This window comes from Bos indicus, chromosome 1, assembly GCF_029378745.1.
Source record: "Bos indicus isolate NIAB-ARS_2022 breed Sahiwal x Tharparkar chromosome 1, NIAB-ARS_B.indTharparkar_mat_pri_1.0, whole genome shotgun sequence".
Classification (NCBI taxonomy): Eukaryota; Metazoa; Chordata; class Mammalia; order Artiodactyla; family Bovidae; genus Bos; species Bos indicus.
Genome location: NC_091760.1, coordinates 2,742,943 through 2,762,399, shown reverse-complemented (window position 1 = coordinate 2,762,399; position 19,457 = coordinate 2,742,943). Strand labels below are relative to the sequence as shown.

General features: G+C 40.7%; 1 protein-coding gene across 2 annotated transcripts in view; it reads right to left on the bottom strand.

Annotated features, from left to right (window-relative positions):
- TMEM50B (transmembrane protein 50B) overlaps positions 1–19,457 on the bottom strand; it is a 37,000-nt gene that overhangs the window by 11,495 nt on the left and 6,048 nt on the right. For both annotated transcript variants that reach the window (XM_070785206.1, XM_070785272.1), the window contains 3 exons: positions 6,799–6,938; positions 4,715–4,827; positions 3,363–3,430 (listed from right to left, as the gene is read on the bottom strand). In XM_070785206.1, the coding sequence (XP_070641307.1) occupies positions 3,363–3,430; positions 4,715–4,827; positions 6,799–6,897 (280 nt within the window). In that variant the 5' untranslated portion in view covers positions 6,898–6,938. The remainder of the gene's footprint in view (positions 1–3,362; positions 3,431–4,714; positions 4,828–6,798; positions 6,939–19,457) is intronic.

The window sequence follows — 19,457 nt, the reverse complement described above, 5'->3', positions numbered from 1 at the left end:
ATGGAGACCTACAAGACCTTCTAGAACTAACACCAAAAAAAGATGTCCTTTTCATCACAGGGGACTGGAATGCAAAAGTAGGAAGTCAAGAGATACCTGGAGTAACAAGCAAATTTGGCCTTGGAGTACAAAATGAAGCAGGGCAAAGGCTAATAGAGTTTTACCAAGAGAATGCACTGGTCATAGCAAACACCCTCTTCCAACAACACAAGAGAAGACTCTACACATGGACATCACCAGATGGTCAATATAGAAATCAGACTGACTATATTCTTTGCAACCAAAGATGGAGAAGCTCTATGCAATCAGCAAAAACAAGACCAGAAGCTGACTGGGGCTCAGATCATGAACTCCTTATTGCCAAATTCAGGCTTAAATTGAAGAAAGTGAGGAAAACAACTAGACGATTTAGGAAAGACCTAAATCAAATCCCTTACAATTATACAATGGAAGTGACAAATAGATTCAAGGGGTTAGATCTGATAGACAGAGTGTTTGAAGAACTATGGAGGTTGGTGACATTGTACAGGAGGCAGTGATCAAGACCATCCCCAAGAAAAAGAAATGCAAAAAGGCAAAATGGTTGTCTGAGGAGGCCTTACAAATAGCTGAGAAAAGAAGAGACACGAAAGGCAAAGGAGAAAAGGAAAGATATACTCATTTGAATGCAGAGTTTCAAAGAATAGCAAGGAGAGATAAGAAAGCCTTCCTCAGTGATCAATGCAAAGAAATAGAAGAAAACAACAGAATGGAAAAGACTAGAGCTCTCTTCATGAAAATTAGAGATACCAAGGGAACATTTCATACAAAGATGGGCTCGATAAAGGACAGAAATGGTATGGACCTAACAGAAGCAGAAGATATTAAGAAGAGGAGGCAAGAATACATGGAAGAACTATACAAAAAATATCTTCATGACCTCATGACCTAGATAACCATGATGGTGTGATCACTCACCCAGAGCCAGACATCCTAGAACGTGAAGTCAAGTGGGCCTTAGGAAGCATCACTACAAACAAAGCTAGTGGAGGTAATGGAATTCCAGTTGAGCTATTTCAAATCCTAAAAGATGATGCTGTGAAAGTGCTACACTCAATATGCCAGCAAATTTGAAAATTCTGCAGTGGCCACAGGACTGGAATAGGTCAGTTTTCATTCCAGTCCCAAAGAAAGGCAATGCCAGAGAATGTTCAAACTACTGCACAATTGCATTCATCTCACATGCTAGCAAAGTAATGCTCAAAATTCTCCAAGCCAGGCTTCAACAGTATGTGAACCATGAACTTCCAGATGTCAAACTGGCTTTAGAAAAGGCAGAGGAACCAGAGATCAAATTGCCAACATCCATTGGATCATTGAGAAAGCAAGAGTTCTAGAAAAACATCTACTTCTGCTTTACTGACTACGCCAAAAGCCTTTGACTGTGTGGATCACAACAAACTGTGGTAAATTCTTCAAGAGATGGGAATACCAGACCACCTGACCTGCCTCCTGTGAAACTTGTACGCAAGTCAGGAAGCAACAGTTGGAACTGGACATGGAAAAACAGACTGGTTTCAAATCGAGAAAGGAGTATGTCAAGGCTGTATATTGTCACCCTGCTTGTTTAACTTATATGAAGAGTACATCATGTAAAATGCCAGCTGGATGAAGCAAAAGCTGGAATCAAGACTGCCAGGAAAAATATCAATAACCTCAGATATGCAGATGACACCACCCTTATGGCAGAAAGCGAAGAAGAACTAAAGAGACTCTAGATGAAAGTCAAAGTGGAGAGTGAAAAAGTTGGCTTAAAGCTCAACATTCATTCTAAGCAGTGTTTTATTTACATTGCAAATGTTTCAATGTATTATATTTTCTTTACCATTAAAGTTCAAAAGATTTTCAAAAAAAAAAAAAGCTCAACATTCAGAAAACAAAGGTCATGACATCTGGTCCCATCACTTCACAGCAAATAGATGGGGAAACAGTGGAAACAGTGACAGACTTTATTTTCTTGGGCTGAAAAATCATTGCAGATGGTGACTGCAGCCACGAAATTAAAAGACGCTTACTCCTTGGAAGAAAAGTTATGACCAACCTAGACAACATATTAAAAAGCAGAGACATTATTTTGTCCACAGAAGTCCGTCTAGTCAAAGCTATTGTTTTTCCAGTAGTCATGTATGGGTGTGAGAGTTGGACTATAAAGAAATCAGCAGTGCTGAAGATTTGATTCTTTTGAACTGTGGTACTGGAGAAGACTCTTGAGAGTCCCTTGGACTGCAAGAAGATCCAACCAGTCCATCCTAAAGGAAATGGGTCCTGAATATTTACTGGAAGGACTGATGCTGAAGCTGAAACTCCAATACTTTGGCCACCTGATGCAAAGAACTGACTCCTTGGAAAAGATCCTGATGTTAAGAGATTAAAGGCAGGAGGATGAGGATGAGATGGTTGGATGGCATCACCGACTTGATGGACATGAGTTTGAGCAAACTCCTGGAGTTGGTATTGGACAGGGAAGCCTGGTGTGCTATAGTCCATGGGGTCGCAAAGAGATGGACATGACTGAGCAACTGAACTCAACTGAATTCTGCAAGTGCTTGCTATTATTCCTTTTTTTAAATATTTTTTAATTTTTTTTTGTTTTTTTTTTTGCTATTATTCCTAATCATCGTTCAAAATTCCTTTCCCACGTATTCCCAATTTCTGACTATAATTACAAGTTACCCTCCCTCATCCTTAAAGGCTAGAAACAGGATGTCTAGTCCTGTACTGTTCATATACAGCAAGAAAATTCCACTGGAAACAAACCCCTGGATTCTAATAGAATGTGTTATAGTCGGAATAAAAAAAAATACTATTGGATGACAAATCAAAAGATTTCAAACAAAAAAATGTGTATGTAGACAGCCTGACTGTTCTAGACACTTTTGTTGTAGTCTATGGGTTGGTTATTCAGGTGATCAGAACTAAATGTGAAAAACACTGTAGCCCTAAGTTTGATCTCTTAATGTGTTCGTACTTTGGTGTTAGATATTCACAATCAGCTATATTGTAAGTAATATTATTGGTCAATATTTGGGATAAGAATAAATCCATCATTAGTATAGGAAGAATAACCTGGAGTCAAGATCCACTGATTCTGAGTGGTATATTTTATCTATATACTATGGGCAATATAACATGTCAAAAACCAGTAACTTTAACTTTCTTAAAGTTTTAAATAACAAAAACTTTTAAACTTTTAATAAAGCAAAACATTAAAAATTCTACATAATCATTACCATCCCTAAATAAAGACTCACAAGAGGCTTTGTTTTTTCTACTGATAAATCCCTCTTTCACTAGCATACAGTAACCACTCAAAAGGGCCTTACCTGTTCTTCCCAAACAGCCGCTCTCATAGCTGTCACCTCTCACCTGAGCGTTGGACACAGCGTTTATCCTAGAACAATACAAAATCATCCAATAAGCTTTCAGGCTGCTAAGAGAGTCACAGATATTTAGAAGGGTATATCTTTTTCACAAGTCATTTAGAAGAGAAACATTTTCTAACTAAAGTCAACATCTAAATAACTGAATGTATCTTTTAACTTAAATGTCCTAATGGATAGAAATATTACAGTAGTCTTACTTTACTAAAATACACCCAGAAAAGATTTAATTTTCAGGGATTACTATCACGTGCCTCCAGAGATTATGAAAGAGACTTCGGTTTTCTGATTTCCTTGCCTATTTTACATGAGTGGCCTGCTGTGTGTGACCCCATTTTAAGGCTCTCACTATAACCAAGAGCTCAAAAGTTTCTCTTTGTGTTAAAAGTCAAGTGTCTTTCTCTCATCCATTTCTCAAATTCAGAGAACATGTGGTTTACGTATAATAAATAGGCTCACTTTATTCAGCTTCTCTTTCCACTTTTGTCAGAGCAGGTTCATTTGTAGCAGGAATTGTCTTTACTTAGCATCCTGAATGAATATAAGTAGATCCATCTTCTACAAATTTAAACGTTTTTAAAGCTCCTGACTATAATAAAATTATACAATCTTATGTTTAACCTAGTTTTTAAATTATTAAAAGACATCCATGAAAAACTTCTAAACTTTTAGGAAGTGACAGAATGGCTAAACCTGAAAATGATTTAATAGAAAAGCCATAGATCAATCTCTTAATTTAAAGGTTAATCCTGTCCTCCCCCAAATACTAGCAAATATAGTCAATAATACATTTAAATAATATTCCATGGTAAAAGATGAATATATGAGAATATTCAAGGATTACTCCCCTCCTAAAAAAATCTACAAATGTACAAACTTGATTAAATCTAAAATGCCAATGATTTTTAAGATGCACCATTATTTTTCATGCTGCCAAGGAAAAAAATTATGAATTATAAGATACCAATGACTATGAGAAGCATGCTGATATTCAGAGATGTTAAAATACAAAAAATAGTCTTAAGATCTATAAAACATAGTAATTTGTCAGTTTAACAAATATAAGATCGAAAATCACATGCTGAATCATTATAGAGGATAAAAAGATTATCTGACCAAATTCAACAGTCATTCTTGATTTTTAAAAATTTTAATAAAATGGGAATATAGATATACGCACATATATATCTATCATGTTAAAGACTCAATCGAAGTTATTCCAGATAGCATTAAACTTTTGAGAAAAAAAAGTTTTTAGAAAAATAATCTTGAGTTGAGAGTTACCTCATACTTACATGAAGAAAGCCAATGTGGAAAACACACCACATGTGTGAAAGGCATGGTTCAGCTGCTCTGGCTTCGGATACACTACAGCTGCATCGATCATTATCCACCAACCGGTAAAAAACTTGGGAAGGAGAAAGAGCCCATGTCGTTAAAACAGCACTAACACTAACACTTTGGTTTACGTGTTCCTTAACATTTCACGTTTTCTATGGGCCATATAATTGAAACATACAATGAAATATGTCTACTTGGAGTTTTAGATGCTGAAATATAAAAAATAAGAATCCCTTATTCTTTATAGTGATGAGATAAATCCAACTAATCAAATCGGTGTAAGATTCTGATGTCCTGCTCTCAGTGTAAGATGAAAAATTTATTATCTAGGAATGAATTATCTGCTTCTTTCACCATAAATTTATATACAACCATAAAATACACCATAAATGCACCATAAAATTATACACAACCAAAGCTCTCTTAACTAACCAGTTCCCTGATTACCTGGTTTCACTCTCTTATTCATATTAAAAAGCACTCAGACATTCCTTTTTAATGTGACCAAACACTTTCGTTTCCACAAATGAGTTGCCACGTCTCCAAGAAAACATCTAAGCTTGCTATGATTTTAATTAATAGGCAATTTGATTAAATACTGTAAACTGATTAAATATGAGTTTGGAAAATGTAAAGTTTCTATGTAAACTAGGCTGAACAGACAAAGTAGAAAAGTTACTAAGGAATTCATAGGCAAATTAAGTGCAGGAGAGATGACCCTAGAGAGCAAGAAAAACTTAGAAACACCTAAAAGACTTCTGCATGCATACTGCTTCACAGTTATCTTTAGTTCTTGTCCTACTTATTTTTTTTTTCTATTGGACTTCAGGTGTAGACCTATACACTGAAAAAGAGAAATTTACATTAAGTGTAACAGATCTTTCTGGTCCCAGCTCAAGGTGGTTGTGGTTTCAATGATGAGCTCCCCAAAGGGAATGTAACTCATTCCAGGCCTTGGAGGCACCAGAATACATTTAGCTTCAAAATGAAAAGTTTTATAACAACAGTCTTCAGACCAAGAAAATTAATGCAAAACTTCATGATGGAGTATGCCAGTATCATAAAGAAGCTCTGGAATGACGTGTAAAATACAGCAAGTATCTTATTCAGTGGGACCTGGGAATGCTTGATTTCCATCACAAGATTGGCCACGATCTGATTTTTTTTTTGGGGGGGGTTGGCACTGTGCCCTGTGGCTTCCCTAGTGGCTCAGAGGGTAAAGAATCCGCCTGCAATGCAGAAGACCAAGGTTCGATCCCTGGGTTGGGAAGATCTCCTGGAGAAGGAAATGGGAGAGTGCCATGGACAGGGGAGCCTGGCAGGCTACAGTCCATGGGTTCCCAAAGCGTTGGACACAACTGAGCAACTTCACTTTCACTTTCATTGCGGCATGTGGGATCTTAGTCCCCTGAGGAGGGATGGAGCTCATACTCCCTGCAGTGGAATCGTGGAGTCTTAACCACTGGCCCATCAGAGAAGTCCATGATTTAATTTTTTTGAAGCTCAAAGATTAAGTACAGGGGGTGAGAAGGGACTCTTTATACCATTCTATTTTTGTCTGTATGTTTGATATATTTAGTAAAAAGCGTTTAAAAAAAAAAAAAAAAAACTTCCCTGGTGATCTAGCAGTTAAGAATCTGCCTGCCAGTGCAAGGATCACAGGTTCAATCCCTGGTCCGTGAGGATCCCACATGCAGAGGAGCACTAAGCCCATGCACCACAACTACTGAGCCTGAGCACTGGAGCCCCTGAGCAGCAACGGCAGAAGCCCATGTGCCCTAGAGTCTGTGCTCCTCAAGGAGAGACGTCATGGCAATGAGAAGCACGGGTGCTGCAACTAGAGAAGGCTTGCACGCAGCAACGAAAACCCAGCACGGCCAGAAACTAAATAAATAAATATTAAAGCAAAAAAGGAAGGAAAAAACTACTGCCTACAAAAACTGTATTATCTTGGTTATTCATAGTGCAAAGGAATCGTGATCAATTTTCAGGGGGAAAGGTGAGGCATAAATGTCACCAACAACGCCTTTCCACTTACCAATATACCTGCAACCACAGAAGCCACTGCATTTCTTCTCTCACTCCAGTCGATGCACTCACATTCCGGCCAACGGAAATTATCTAGGAAGCCTGCCATTTTCACCACTGAAGCATGGATTTTTCATTAAATACTATATTCTAAAAAAAAAAAAAAAAAAAAAAGACAAAAAAAAATCCATGTAAGGAAATATTTTTAAGAAGTGAAATATTGTACTCCTTTCTTAAAGCTTTAAAGAACAACTTACTTCGGGTCTTTATCTCCTATAGGTAAGAAGAAAAATAGTACTACACTGAGTATCTATTGAGATGTACCTAAGACTGCTAAGACACAAGAGGGCGCTTACTAACAGTATCTGTTAAACGAGCAGGGTGTTTTTAAAACGTGTCTGCAAAGTCTCTGACACTTCTCCAATTGACAGGTGGATCTATGTACCTTCCTTTGAATTGAGGCCAACGATAAAGGTGGGTTGAGGGCTTCCCTGGTAGCTCAACTGGTAAAGAATCCACCTGCAATGCAAGAGACCCCGGTTCAATTCCTGGGTCAGGAAGATCCCCTGGAGAAGGAATAGGCTACCCACTCCAGTATTCTTAGGCTTCCCCTGTAGCTCATATGGTAAAGAATCTGCCTGCCTGGGTTCGATCCCAGGATTGGGAAGATCCCATGGAGGAGGGCACAGCAACCCACTCTAGTATTCTTGCCTGGAGAATCCCCATGGGCAGAGAAGCCTGGTGGGCTACAGTCCAGGGGGTTGCAAAGAGTCAGACATGACTGAGCGACTCAGCACAGCACAGCAAAGGTGGGTTGACCAACAAAGTAGAGAAAGTGATGCCATGTAACTTCTCAGACTAGATCATACAAGGTAAGGAACACTAAGACCAGAGTCCTGGTTCCTTCATGAAAAATCCAAGGCCATGGTACTGTGAGCAGACCACATATAGGTGTTCTGGTCTAGTGCCAGGTGGCGGCCCAGCCAACAGCTAGCCCCAAACACTGCAATATAAACTCTCTTAAATACCTGACTAACCGCTCACTGCAACTAGAGAAAGTCCTCACACAGCAACAATGACCCACTGTAGCCAAAAATAAATTAATTAAAATCCAATGAACAAAAGCATCTTAAAAAGCATTCAATATCATCAGTCATCAGGGAAATGCAAATTAAAGAAGTATCACATCCACTAGAAGAGCTAAGATTTTTTAAAAATATTGACTGTTGGTGGTAGAACAATTGGAAATCTTACACATTTCTGACTGCAATTTCTTACAAAGTTAAAAATAAACCATCCTATAACCTAGCAATTCCATTTCTAAATATTTACCAAGGGAAGTAAAAACATATGTCCACATACACAAAAAGACTTTTACAAGCAAGTTTAGAGCAGGTTTATTCATATTAGTTCCAAACTGAAACAACCTAAATGCTTAACAGAAAAACAAATGGATAAACAAATTATGATCAATCCATAGAATGGAATATTATTCAGGGACAAAAAAGGATGAATAATACATATAACCACACAGAAAAAAAACCTCAGAAACCTGATTTATGTGAAAAAAGGCAGACACAAAAGAGTATATACTGTATGATGCTATTTAAATGAAGCTTAAGAGACAAAACTAACCAATGTTCCCAGAAATCAAAACAGTGATCGCCTACAGGGACTGAGAACTGACTACAAGGGAACTTTTTTTTGTGGGGGAGTGATAGAAATGGTATATATCTTGGTTGAGATACTGATTATGCAGGTACATGTATTTATCAAAAGTTACTGAAGTGTACACTTAAGAGCTGTGTATTTTACAGTATGTAAATTTTACCTACAAGCAGTTTTATTTTTTAATTTTATCATTTAGATATGCTTTAGCTGCACTAAAGACTTACTCTGTATGCATTATGGGTATGTTTCATCAAGATAGTCTGCAGACATGGAGATGAACTGTTATCAAAGATTAAACATTAACTAGTTAAAAAGCAAGTTTAGGGGAAGGTCACCATGAATTTAAGACAATGTCTGAAGGTTAAAACAAAAGTCGTACTTCTTATTGTAAAATTCATTTCCCAAGACTTACCCAGTGGTCCAGGGGTTAAGAACCCACCTTTCAATGCAAAAGATGTGGGTTTGATCCCTCGGCGGGGATCTAAGATCCCACATGCCTCAGGGCAACTAGGTCTGCATGCCGCAACTACTGAGCCCATTCGGCCCAGAGCCTGGGGAACCACAGCTAGCGAAGGAGCACGCCACAGTGAAAGATCCTGAAAGGTCCCGCATACTGCAACTAAGACCTGACCCAGCCGAATAAATAGTCTCCTTAAAATTCATTTCAGAAAACATACAGTCATCCCTCGGTATATACAGGGGGTTTGGTTCCAGGACTACCCTTGGACACTAAAATCTGTGGACACTGAAGTCCCTTATATAAAATGGCATCAGTTCAGTTCAGTTCAGTCACTCAGTCGTGTCCGACTCTTTGCGACCCCATGAACCACAGCATGCCAGGCCTCCCTGTCCATCACCAACTTCTGGAGTTTACCCAAACTCATGTCCATTGAGTCGGTGATGCCATCCAACCAGCTCATCCTCTGTTGTCCCCTTCTCCTCCCGCCTTCAATCTTTCCCAGAATCAGGGTCTTTTCAAATGAGTCAACTCTTCGCATCAGATGGCCAAAGTATTAGAGTTTCAGCTTCAATATCAGTCCTTCCAATTAACACCCAGGACTGATCATCTCCCTTAGGATGGACTGGCTGGATGTCCTTGCAGTCCAAGGGACTCTCAAGAGTCTTCTCCAACACCACAGTTCAAAAGCAACAATTCTTCGGTGCTCAGCTTTCTTTATAGTCCACTCTCACATCCACACATGACTTCTGGATAGCTTTGACTAGACGGACCTTTGTGGGCAAAGTAACGTCTCTGTTTTTTAATATGCTGTCTAGGTTGGTCATAACTTTTCTTCCAAGGAGCAAGCATCTTTTAATTTCATGGCTGCAGTCACCATCTGCAGTGATCTTGGAGCCCAAGAAAATAAAATCTCTCACTGTTTCCATTGCTTCCCCGTCTATCTGCCATGAAGTGATGAGACCAGATGCCTTTACCTTCATTTTCTGAATGTTGAGTTTTAAGCCAACTTTTTCACTCTACTCTTTCACTTTCATCAAAAGGCTCTTTAGTTCTCCTTCGCTTTCTGCCCTAAGGGAGGCATCATCTGCATATCTGAAGTTATTGATATTTTTCCTGGAAATGTTGATTCCAGCTTTTGCTTCATCCAGCCCAACATTTCACATGACGTACTCTGCATATAAGTTAAACAAACAGGGTAACAATATACAGCCTTGATGTACTGCTTTCCCAATTTGGAACCAGTCTGTTTTTCTATGTCTAGTTCTAAGTGTTGCTTCTTGACCTGCATATAGATTTCTCAGGAGGCAGGTCAGGTGTGGTCTGGTATTCCCGTCTCTTGAAGAATTTTCCACAGTTTGTCGTGATCCACAGAGTCAAAGGCTTTGGCGTTAATGCAGACATTTAAAAAAGTATTTTTGAGGGACTTCCCTGGTGGTCCAGTGGTTGAGACCCCATGCTTCCAATGCAGGGGGTGCAGGTTTCATCTCTAGTTGGGGAGCTAATATCCCACATGCCATGTGAAAAAAACTTTTTTTATATTTATTTCTGAAAAACATAGAATGGCATGAGTAAATGGTAATGACTAAGTGAAAAAAGCAGGTTATTAAAACTATCTATTGCATTATTTCCTTTTTAGAAAAAAGAATCAGCAGTATAAACACATACATGTGTAAAAATGCTAGAACGACAAACACCAGTACTTCCGTAATATCATTATACATATGGATGATGTATGTATCCATACATAGATAGAAATAGAAATAGTCTATTTTCAAAGTCTGCTGCACTGAGCATGAATTACATTTTTTTAATGCAAAGTGATTTTTAACATTAACACTGTAATTAAAACTATGAATTGTTGATTCTTCTTGCCTGTTGAAAACCTCTTATATGATGTACTATGTCTATAACTATGTTTAATAAACAAACTTTTTTGAGGTCAAGGAAATTACCGGTATGTTCTCCCATAAAACTGACCCTGGTAGCAATTTTTAAAAAACAAGATTATTAAACTGAACTAAAGGAAGTTTTCTAATACATTCAGTTCAGCTCATTTCAGTTCAGTCGCTCAGTCGTGTCCGACTCTTTGTGACCCCATGAATCCAAGGGACTCTCAAGAGTCTTCTCCAACACCACAGTTCAAAAGCATCAGTTCTTCGGCACTCAGCTTTCTTCACAGTCCAACTCTCACATCCATACATGATCACTGGAAAAACCATAGCCTTGATAGACATTAGACAGTCATTATTGCCACTCCTAAAAGGTAACTCTTTATAAAAAGAAATGAGTCTTTTTTTGTTTTTTTGCCTGTGCCATGCCGCATACAGGATCATAGTTCCCCAACCAGGGATCAAACCTATGCCCCCTTAAGTGGAAGCTCGGAATCCTAACCACTGGACCACCAGGGAATTCCCAGAAATGAGCCCTTTTTAGAGGGCATTTTAAATGATTCTATTGTGAAATTTTCATTTCCAAACAGTTAGTTTAGGAAACCAAAGGACAGCTGAAAAAGGCAAGAGGAGAAAACAACAAACACTTGAATAATATATAAACATGGTCTGAACAATTTCCATATACACCCAAGTCCCAAAATTCAAAATTCTTTCCTTTGACCAAACTTTCATACTACCATCTGTTTGTTCATCTATCTTTGCACTAGTTGCCAAATGATGTTAGGTGCTGTGTATACAAAAATGATTACCACAATCAACGTAAAGAATTTAGGGGACATTGTCAGAAGAGTAAATGTGCTATAAATATACATAACCTATGGGCTATAACATAAAAGCGGTATAATAGAAATATAAAAACAGTGTTACAGAAGAGTTGCCAGGAAGAGTTGAGGGAAGTTTAATAAAGGAAAAATAAACTTGGCTGAGTTTTGAAGCAACAATAGGAATATGATAGATAAAAAAGAAGGAATAAAATATGTGAAATCATGTAGGCACACAAGAAAACAGGGTAGAGTTTATGGTATTTCAAAGAGTGGTGGTGGTGATTAACCTGTATGGAACAAGATCAAGAAGACTTTTTCAGCCTATGCAAATCTGACCTCTACCCTCGAAGCCAGGGATTAGCCAACTTCTTCTGTAAAGAACCAGAGAGTGCACATTTTTGGCTTTGCAGACCAAACGATCTCCGCCAGGACTATGCATCTCTGCTGTTATACAGCACAGACACTATGTGGACAAATGAGCATATGCCTGTATTCCAATAATACTTAATTTACAAAGCAAGCAGCAGACCAGACCTGGCCCACAGCTCGGAGTCTGTAGGCCCTTGCTTTGAGAACTAGGGAACTGCCAGAGGCTTGTAAGCAGGGAAGACAAGATCAGTGCTGTGATTTGAAAGATAATTCTGGGAGCAGGAGTATGGAGAAGGGACTGAAGGAGTATGTTAAAGACACCTTCTAGACAGAAAGAGAATAAGGATATGAACTGAGGCCAGACTGGTACAGGCTAAAGAAAAGGGTTTTGTTTGAGAAATACTAGCATGGTATTATCCACAAGCAAGCAAGAGCTAAGGATGACTACGTTTGGGTGCTCAATGCCTGGCAAGACACCACTAACCGAAACAGGGAAGGGAGAATGGGAGAGTTTGAGCATAATGGGCTTGAAATGATGAAGGGCCTGCAGGTGGAGAGGTGCCAAAGACATGCACAGAGGAACAGTGGTTTAAGACAGAAAAAGAGGCTGGAGGTTTGCAGTGATTAAGTGGTAGCTGAACTCATGGGCACAGCTAGCGTATCTGGAGGAGGAAACGCAGAAGAGGGCGGAGGACTGACTCAGTGCTCATCTGAGACTCCCTTCCTTCCTTCCTTGCATCACTGTGTGCCAGGCATCACAGCGGACTACACACAGTGGGACTTAACCAGCACAAAACTCCTCTAGAACATGTATGGAGTACTTACAGAACATGTCTTACAAGCAAGGTACTGTGGGAAAAACAAAGATGAATAAAACTTGGCACCCATCATCAGGAGGTGAACAAACTGGCAGAGAAATCAACTGAGATGTTTTTTAAATCGTTACAATTTGTAAAAAAAAAAAACAACAAAACTGTTACCCCCTCACCCCCAAATCAGGAAATTAACAAAATTTAAATACTGTCCAAGATAGTAGGTCTACATAATCAGACAACTGACTCAAAAGAGACAGAAATAAAATCTATGGGAATTCGCTGGTGGTCCAGCGCTTAGGGCTCTGTGCTTTCAAATGCCGAGGGCCCAGGCTCAACCCCTGGCTGGGGAGCTAAAGTCCCACAAGCTTCACGAGGCGGTCAAACTAAACGTGTAAGAGTCATACAGAGTAAAACATACATCTCCCCACCTCTATGACTACTACTGGCTATTAGTTACAAGGTGCTTATCAGTTACAGACAGCTCCACTCCATCCTCGGAGGAACTCTTTGCACAGACTATTCCACTGACTCCTCACAAATACTCTAAGGCAATTACTAAGATTCTATGGTATTACTAAAAAAAGGTTTAGAGAAGAACTGGCCCAAGGTCACACAGCTAGCAAGAAGGAAAGCCAGGATTCCACTGAAGCTCACATCTGATTCCAAAACCCATTTTGTGACCATTACACTGTACCTATGCCAGAGAGATTCACAGCATTCCTCTCATTTCTGGTTTCTTGAGCAGAAAGTTACTATCCTACTGCCTGTGGTGAAGAGAGCAAGAAAAACAAGATGGAAGAGAAAGGGCCCCAATTTACAGGAACCCTGTGACCACCCAGAAATAGAAGAAAGCCATCCAATGAGATCCACAATGACAGTGTGATTAGTGTTGATTCAAATCTTGCCAAGCGAGTCTGGAGAATACAAGCTCTCTTCTTGGGTTGCTACAAACCTGGTTTCTGGGCACTCACAGTGTGAATATTTTATAGGCCTTAAGATCCAACAGAATGAATTATTCAGAGAGCTAAAGCACTTTTGGAAAAGACATTTTACATACTTAATCTCAGGATGCTTCTTTGCCTTCTCACCTATAAATCATCTATTAAACAGAAATAAAATTTAGGAAGTAGCATCAATTTTGGTAAAAGATTTAAAACTAAAAGCCAAAGTAAAGGATAGGGAGCTTAGGTTTCTAAGGAGACTATAATCCTGTAGCTATACAATTTGCCCCAGTAATATCCTTAACAACTTTTAATTATTCAAAACATGAATTATTCAAAATGGTGAACCTTCCCTATACTGCCTCCCTATGCAGTTGATTCACAGATTTACGTTTCCATACATCCAACTACTTGCCTGACACCCTCTGGCTGTCTCAGTCACTTCAAAATCAGCAGGTCCAAACACAAATTCAAATGCATGGTCCCCTCCTCCAAATCTGATCCTATTCCAGTATTCTCACAATTAATGAATCACCAGTCATTCGATTACATAAGCCAGAAATTCAGGTGTCTTCCTCTTTACTTCTTTCTTACCTCTCACATCCCTTACCTGATTGTGCCTCCTTTAACTCTCTCAGGGCTTCCCTGTGGCTCAGCTGGTGAAGAATTCGCCTGTGATGTGGGAGACCTGGGTTTGATCCCTGGGTTGGGAAGATCCCCTGGAGAAGGGAAAGGCTACCCACTCCAGTATTCCGGCCTAGAGAATTCCATGGACTGTATAGTCTATGGCGTTGCAATGTGTTGGACATGACTGAGCAACTTTCACTTAACTCTCTCAAGTCTAACTTCTCCACGTCTCCCTTCCAGCACCATCACCTGAGTGATGGAGAGAGGTCCCTCTCCCACCTGTCCCATGACAACAGGTACCCAACTGATCCAGCCTCACCCATCGTGCCCTCATCAATATGTTCCCCATACCACAGCTAGAATGTTGTTGTTGCTTTTAAAAGGCACAAAGCTGGCATCTCCTCCCTGCTTAAAACCTTTCACCGTCTTTCCATTTCTAAAGACAAAGACGCTGTAGCACGGCCCAGCACTTTTTCTCCTCAAGCTGCTCTTGAAATATTTTCTCCTCTCTCTCCCAATGATCCTCGTTTTTCTTGTAGTGCCTTACACTTGCTGAATCACCCCATATAAACCACATCCTCTCCGCGTGAAACCTACATTTCCACCCCCAGCTCACCTGGTTAACTCCTACTCATGATGCCAGATGTCCCCTTAGTTGTGACTTCTCCACTCAAACATCAGCTTTCCTTTCATTCATTCAAGGTTTATTTAAGGAGTGACAGCTACACGCCAGGCCCTGCTGTGGACACTTAAGATACAAGAATGAGAAGATAAAAAGCACTGGCCATGTGGAGCTTTGGCAGTGAGAAAGAAGGGAGATGGGAACGACACAATAAACGTAATTGCACACACCTCACACGCTAGTAAAGTAATGCTCAAAATTCTCCAAGCCAGGCTTCAGCAATACGTGAACAGTGAACTTCCTGATGTTCAAGCTGGTTTTAGAAAAGGCAGAGGAACCAGAGATCAAATTGCCAACATCCACTGGATCATGGAAAAAGCAAGAGAGTTCCAGAAAAACATCTATTTCTGCTTTATTGACTATGCCAAAGCCTTTGACTGTGTGGATCACAATAAACTGTGGAAAATCCTGAAAGAGATGGGAATACCAGACCACCTGATCTGCCTCTTGAGAAATTTGTATGCAGGTCAGGAAGCAACAGTTAGAACTGGATATGGAACAACAGACTGGTTCCAAATAGGAAAAAGAGTACGTCAAGGCTGTATATTGTCACCCTGTTTATTTACCTTATATGCAGAGTACATCATGAGAAATGCTGGACTGGAAGAAGCACAAGCTGGAATCAAGATTGCTGGGAGAAATATCAATAACCTCACATATGCAGATGACACCACCCTTATGGCAGAAAGTGAAGAGGAACTCAAAAGCTTCTTGATGAAAGTGAAAGTGGAGAGTGAAAAAGTTGGCTTAAAGCTCAATATTCAGAAAACGAAGATCATGGCATCCGGTCCCACCACTTCATGGGAAATAGATGGGGAAACAGTGGAAACAGTGTCAGACTTTATTTTTCTGGGCTCCAAGATCACTGCAGATGGTGACTGCAGCCATGAAATTAAAAGACGCTTACTCCTTGGAAGGAAAGTTATGACCAACCTAGATAGTATATTCAAAAGCAGAGACATTACTTTGCCAACAAAGGTTCGTCTAGTCAAGGCTATGGTTTTTCCTGTGGTCATGTATGGATGTGAGAGTTGGACTGTGAAGAAGGCTGAGCGCCGAAGAATTGATGCTTTTGAACTGTGGTGTTGGAGAAGACTCTTGAGAGTCCCTTGGACTGCAAGGAGATCCAACCAGTCCATTCTGAAGGAGATCAGCCCTGGGATTTCTTTGGAAGGAATGATGCTAAAGCTGAAACTCCAGTACTTTGGCCACCTCATGCGAAGAGTTGACTCATTGGAAAAGACTCTGATGCTGGGAGAGATTGGGGGCAGGAGGAGAAGGGGGATGACAGAGGATGAGATGGCTGGATGGCATCACTGACTCGATGGGCGTGAGTCTGAGTGAACTCCGGGAGTTGGTGATGGACAGGGAGGCCTGGTGTGCTGCGATTCATGGGGTCGCAAAGAGTCGGACACGACTGAGCGACTGATCTGATCTAATCTAGAAAATGAAAAATGCCATGCGGGAAACAAAGCAGACTAGGAGCACTGGGAGTGTGGACGAGAGTGGGGCCAGCTGAAAGGTCAAACTGGTGGACAAGGTAGGCCCCCTTGAAAAGATGACACCTGAAGGCATGGAGTTAGCCTCGTGAGTATCAGACAGAACAACAGCAAGGCAGAGGCCCCAGGGCAGGACGGGTTATTCAAGGAGCAACACGGAAGCAGGCGAGGTTGCAATGGAGTCAGTGAGCTGGGAAAGTAGACCAGAGAGGTAACAGGGTAGCCTCACAGGCTACTGTGAGAACTTTCGTCTTTACTGATTAAAATTGGGAGCCCTAAGGGAGAAGGCAATAGCAACCCACTCCAGTACTCCTGCCTGGCGAATCCCATGGACAGAGGAGGCTGGCAGGCTGCAGTCCATGGGGTCGCTAGGAGTTGGACACGATTGAAGCGACTTAGCAGCAGCAAGGGAGTCTGAGAAGTCTGCCAAACATTTAAAAGCATCCCTTAGGCTGTTGTGGGGAGAACAGACTGCTGGGGGAAGAGTGGAAGGAGCGAAACCAGTTAAAAGGTTGTTGAAATAATCCAAGTGGATGATGATAACGGCTTCCATGCTCTCCTGACTCCATGGCCAGATCTAATTCCCCTAGCATTTCAGTATTAATCTTCTATGTGATCAATACCTACCTCCCTCTGAAGAAAGTAAGCTCCACAAAGGACACCCACATCCGTTTTTGCTCACTGTGGTTCTCCCAGAGCTTAGCACAGTACGTGGGATAAAGAAGGCACTCCAATACTTGCTGAATGACTGAATCTAAATATTCTGTCTTTCAAACTCTGAAATGCAATACATGTCTCATTATCCTGTCACCAAAAAAAGAAGAGTCTACTTTATACCTGAAGGTGAAGTCGCTCAGTCGTGTCCGACTCTTTGTGACCCCGTGGACCGTAGCCTACCAGGCTTCTCCGTCCATGGGATTCTCCAGGCAAGAATGCTGGAGTGGGTTACCATTTCCTTCTCCAGGGGATCTTCCCGACCCAGGGATCAAACCCGGGTCTCCCGCATTGGAGGCAGACATTTTAACCTCTGAGCCACCAGGGAAGCCCTAGATTTATTTAAATTGATAATTTGTAAACACTGGTAATAAAAAGCATTATTTCAGTGAAGGAAATAAAATCTTGCCATGACAATATATTTAAGCATATCAGTTCTTAAAACCATCCTCTGTGCTTTCTCAAGTCCATTTTCTGCCAGAACTTTCTAAAACTCAAATTGGGGGGACTTCCCTGGAAGCCTAGTGGTTAAGACTCCCTGCTTCCACTTGGGCATGGTTTTGCTCCCTTGCTGGGGAATTAAGATCTAATAAGCCGTGCGGCACAGTCAAGGAAAAAAAAAGTAGTTTAAAAACAAACTCAGGTGGGATCATGCCTTTTATTGTAAAACTTTCAATGGCTCAAGATAAAGCCAAATGACACAGGATACTTACAGTCTCTCCCTAATATAGCTTCCTTATCTCCTACTATCCTGAGGCACTCTTCACTCCAGTCACAAAGAAATAAAAGGGAGAAGACAGCCAATACTTACCAAACACTACTGTTAGGCAAACTGTTAGATATTTTCAATATATTCATGTATATATTTCTGTATCTATTTCTATATATCTATGTCCTTGGAATGGCTCTTCATCTCTTTGTCTACAGACACACTCCCAATTCAACTTTTAGGACACACAGAAGCCAAGTTCGGAAATAACTGAACCAGATGACATCAAGGGTCCCCGCCATTTCGAAGATTCTGAGAACCATCATCTTTCCAGTCATGAAGTAGTCGCCAAAAGCAATACGAGCTAGAAGGTTCAAAAGATTTCACCATTAAACTCATCTATGACAAAAAATACAATTAACCAACCAAGTGAAATGTGTAAGCCATTACTGGTCCTCATTTCAAAAAACAAAAACTTTTAAGGCACTCTGGGCCAACTGGGGAAATCAGAATACAGGTCAGAGAACATTACAGAATTGTGGTTATGTAAAGAGAATGACCTTGTTAGGAGATGCTTGCTTACTATTTGGGGGTGAGGTGTCAGTGTCAGCAACATATGAGCAAATGGTTCAGCAAAGAAAAAGAAAAAAATGAGACAAATATGGCAAAATGTTAAATCTTTTGTTCAATTTTTCTGTATGTTTAAAAATTTTTTATAATAAAAAGCTGGAAAAAAATAGAGTGGCAGATAATCATGAGTTGCTACCTAAGTAAGATGACTGCTACACAACCCCAGAGCTGATCTAGCCACAGGAAAACATCACTCACTCTCGGAAGCCACCTTTACCCAGGTTTCCCCGCAGGAGCCCTGCCTGGGAATCTTTGAGTCCTCTGAGATTGCTCAGAAAATGCTCTCCTCCCCTGTTCAGGGAAACTGGCCCCGGGTCACAGCTCTGAACCCAAGTAGGTGAAAGGGAACCCACCTGGCAAACAGTAATGGGCAGGTAAAGACCTGAGTAAGAATGTTGCCAAAGGGCACAAAGGAAGTAGACGCCTAGACACCAATTACCCTCCTCCAGCGCCAGCCACCACCCAGGCAGCTGAAAGTACAGTCCATGGAGTGAGCACCAGCCTGGGCCCTCGCCTACATCAGCCTCTTCCCAGCTGTGCCTTCCTGGCCAGGCTCATTTAATTCCATTTTTAATGGAATAGTTGCTATGTGACTGGCACTGTTCAGGCTTTTTTCTTTTTTAATTGGAGGATAATCGTTTTGCAATGTGTTGATTTCTGTTGTACAGCAATGGCAATCAGCTATAAGCATACATATACTCCCTCCCTCCTGAAGCTCCCCATCCCCAGCCCACCCTCTGGGTCATCACGGAGCACCAAGCTGAGCTCCCAGCGCTATGCATCGGGTTCCCACTAGCTGTCTATTTTAAACATGATGGCGCATATATGCCAATGCT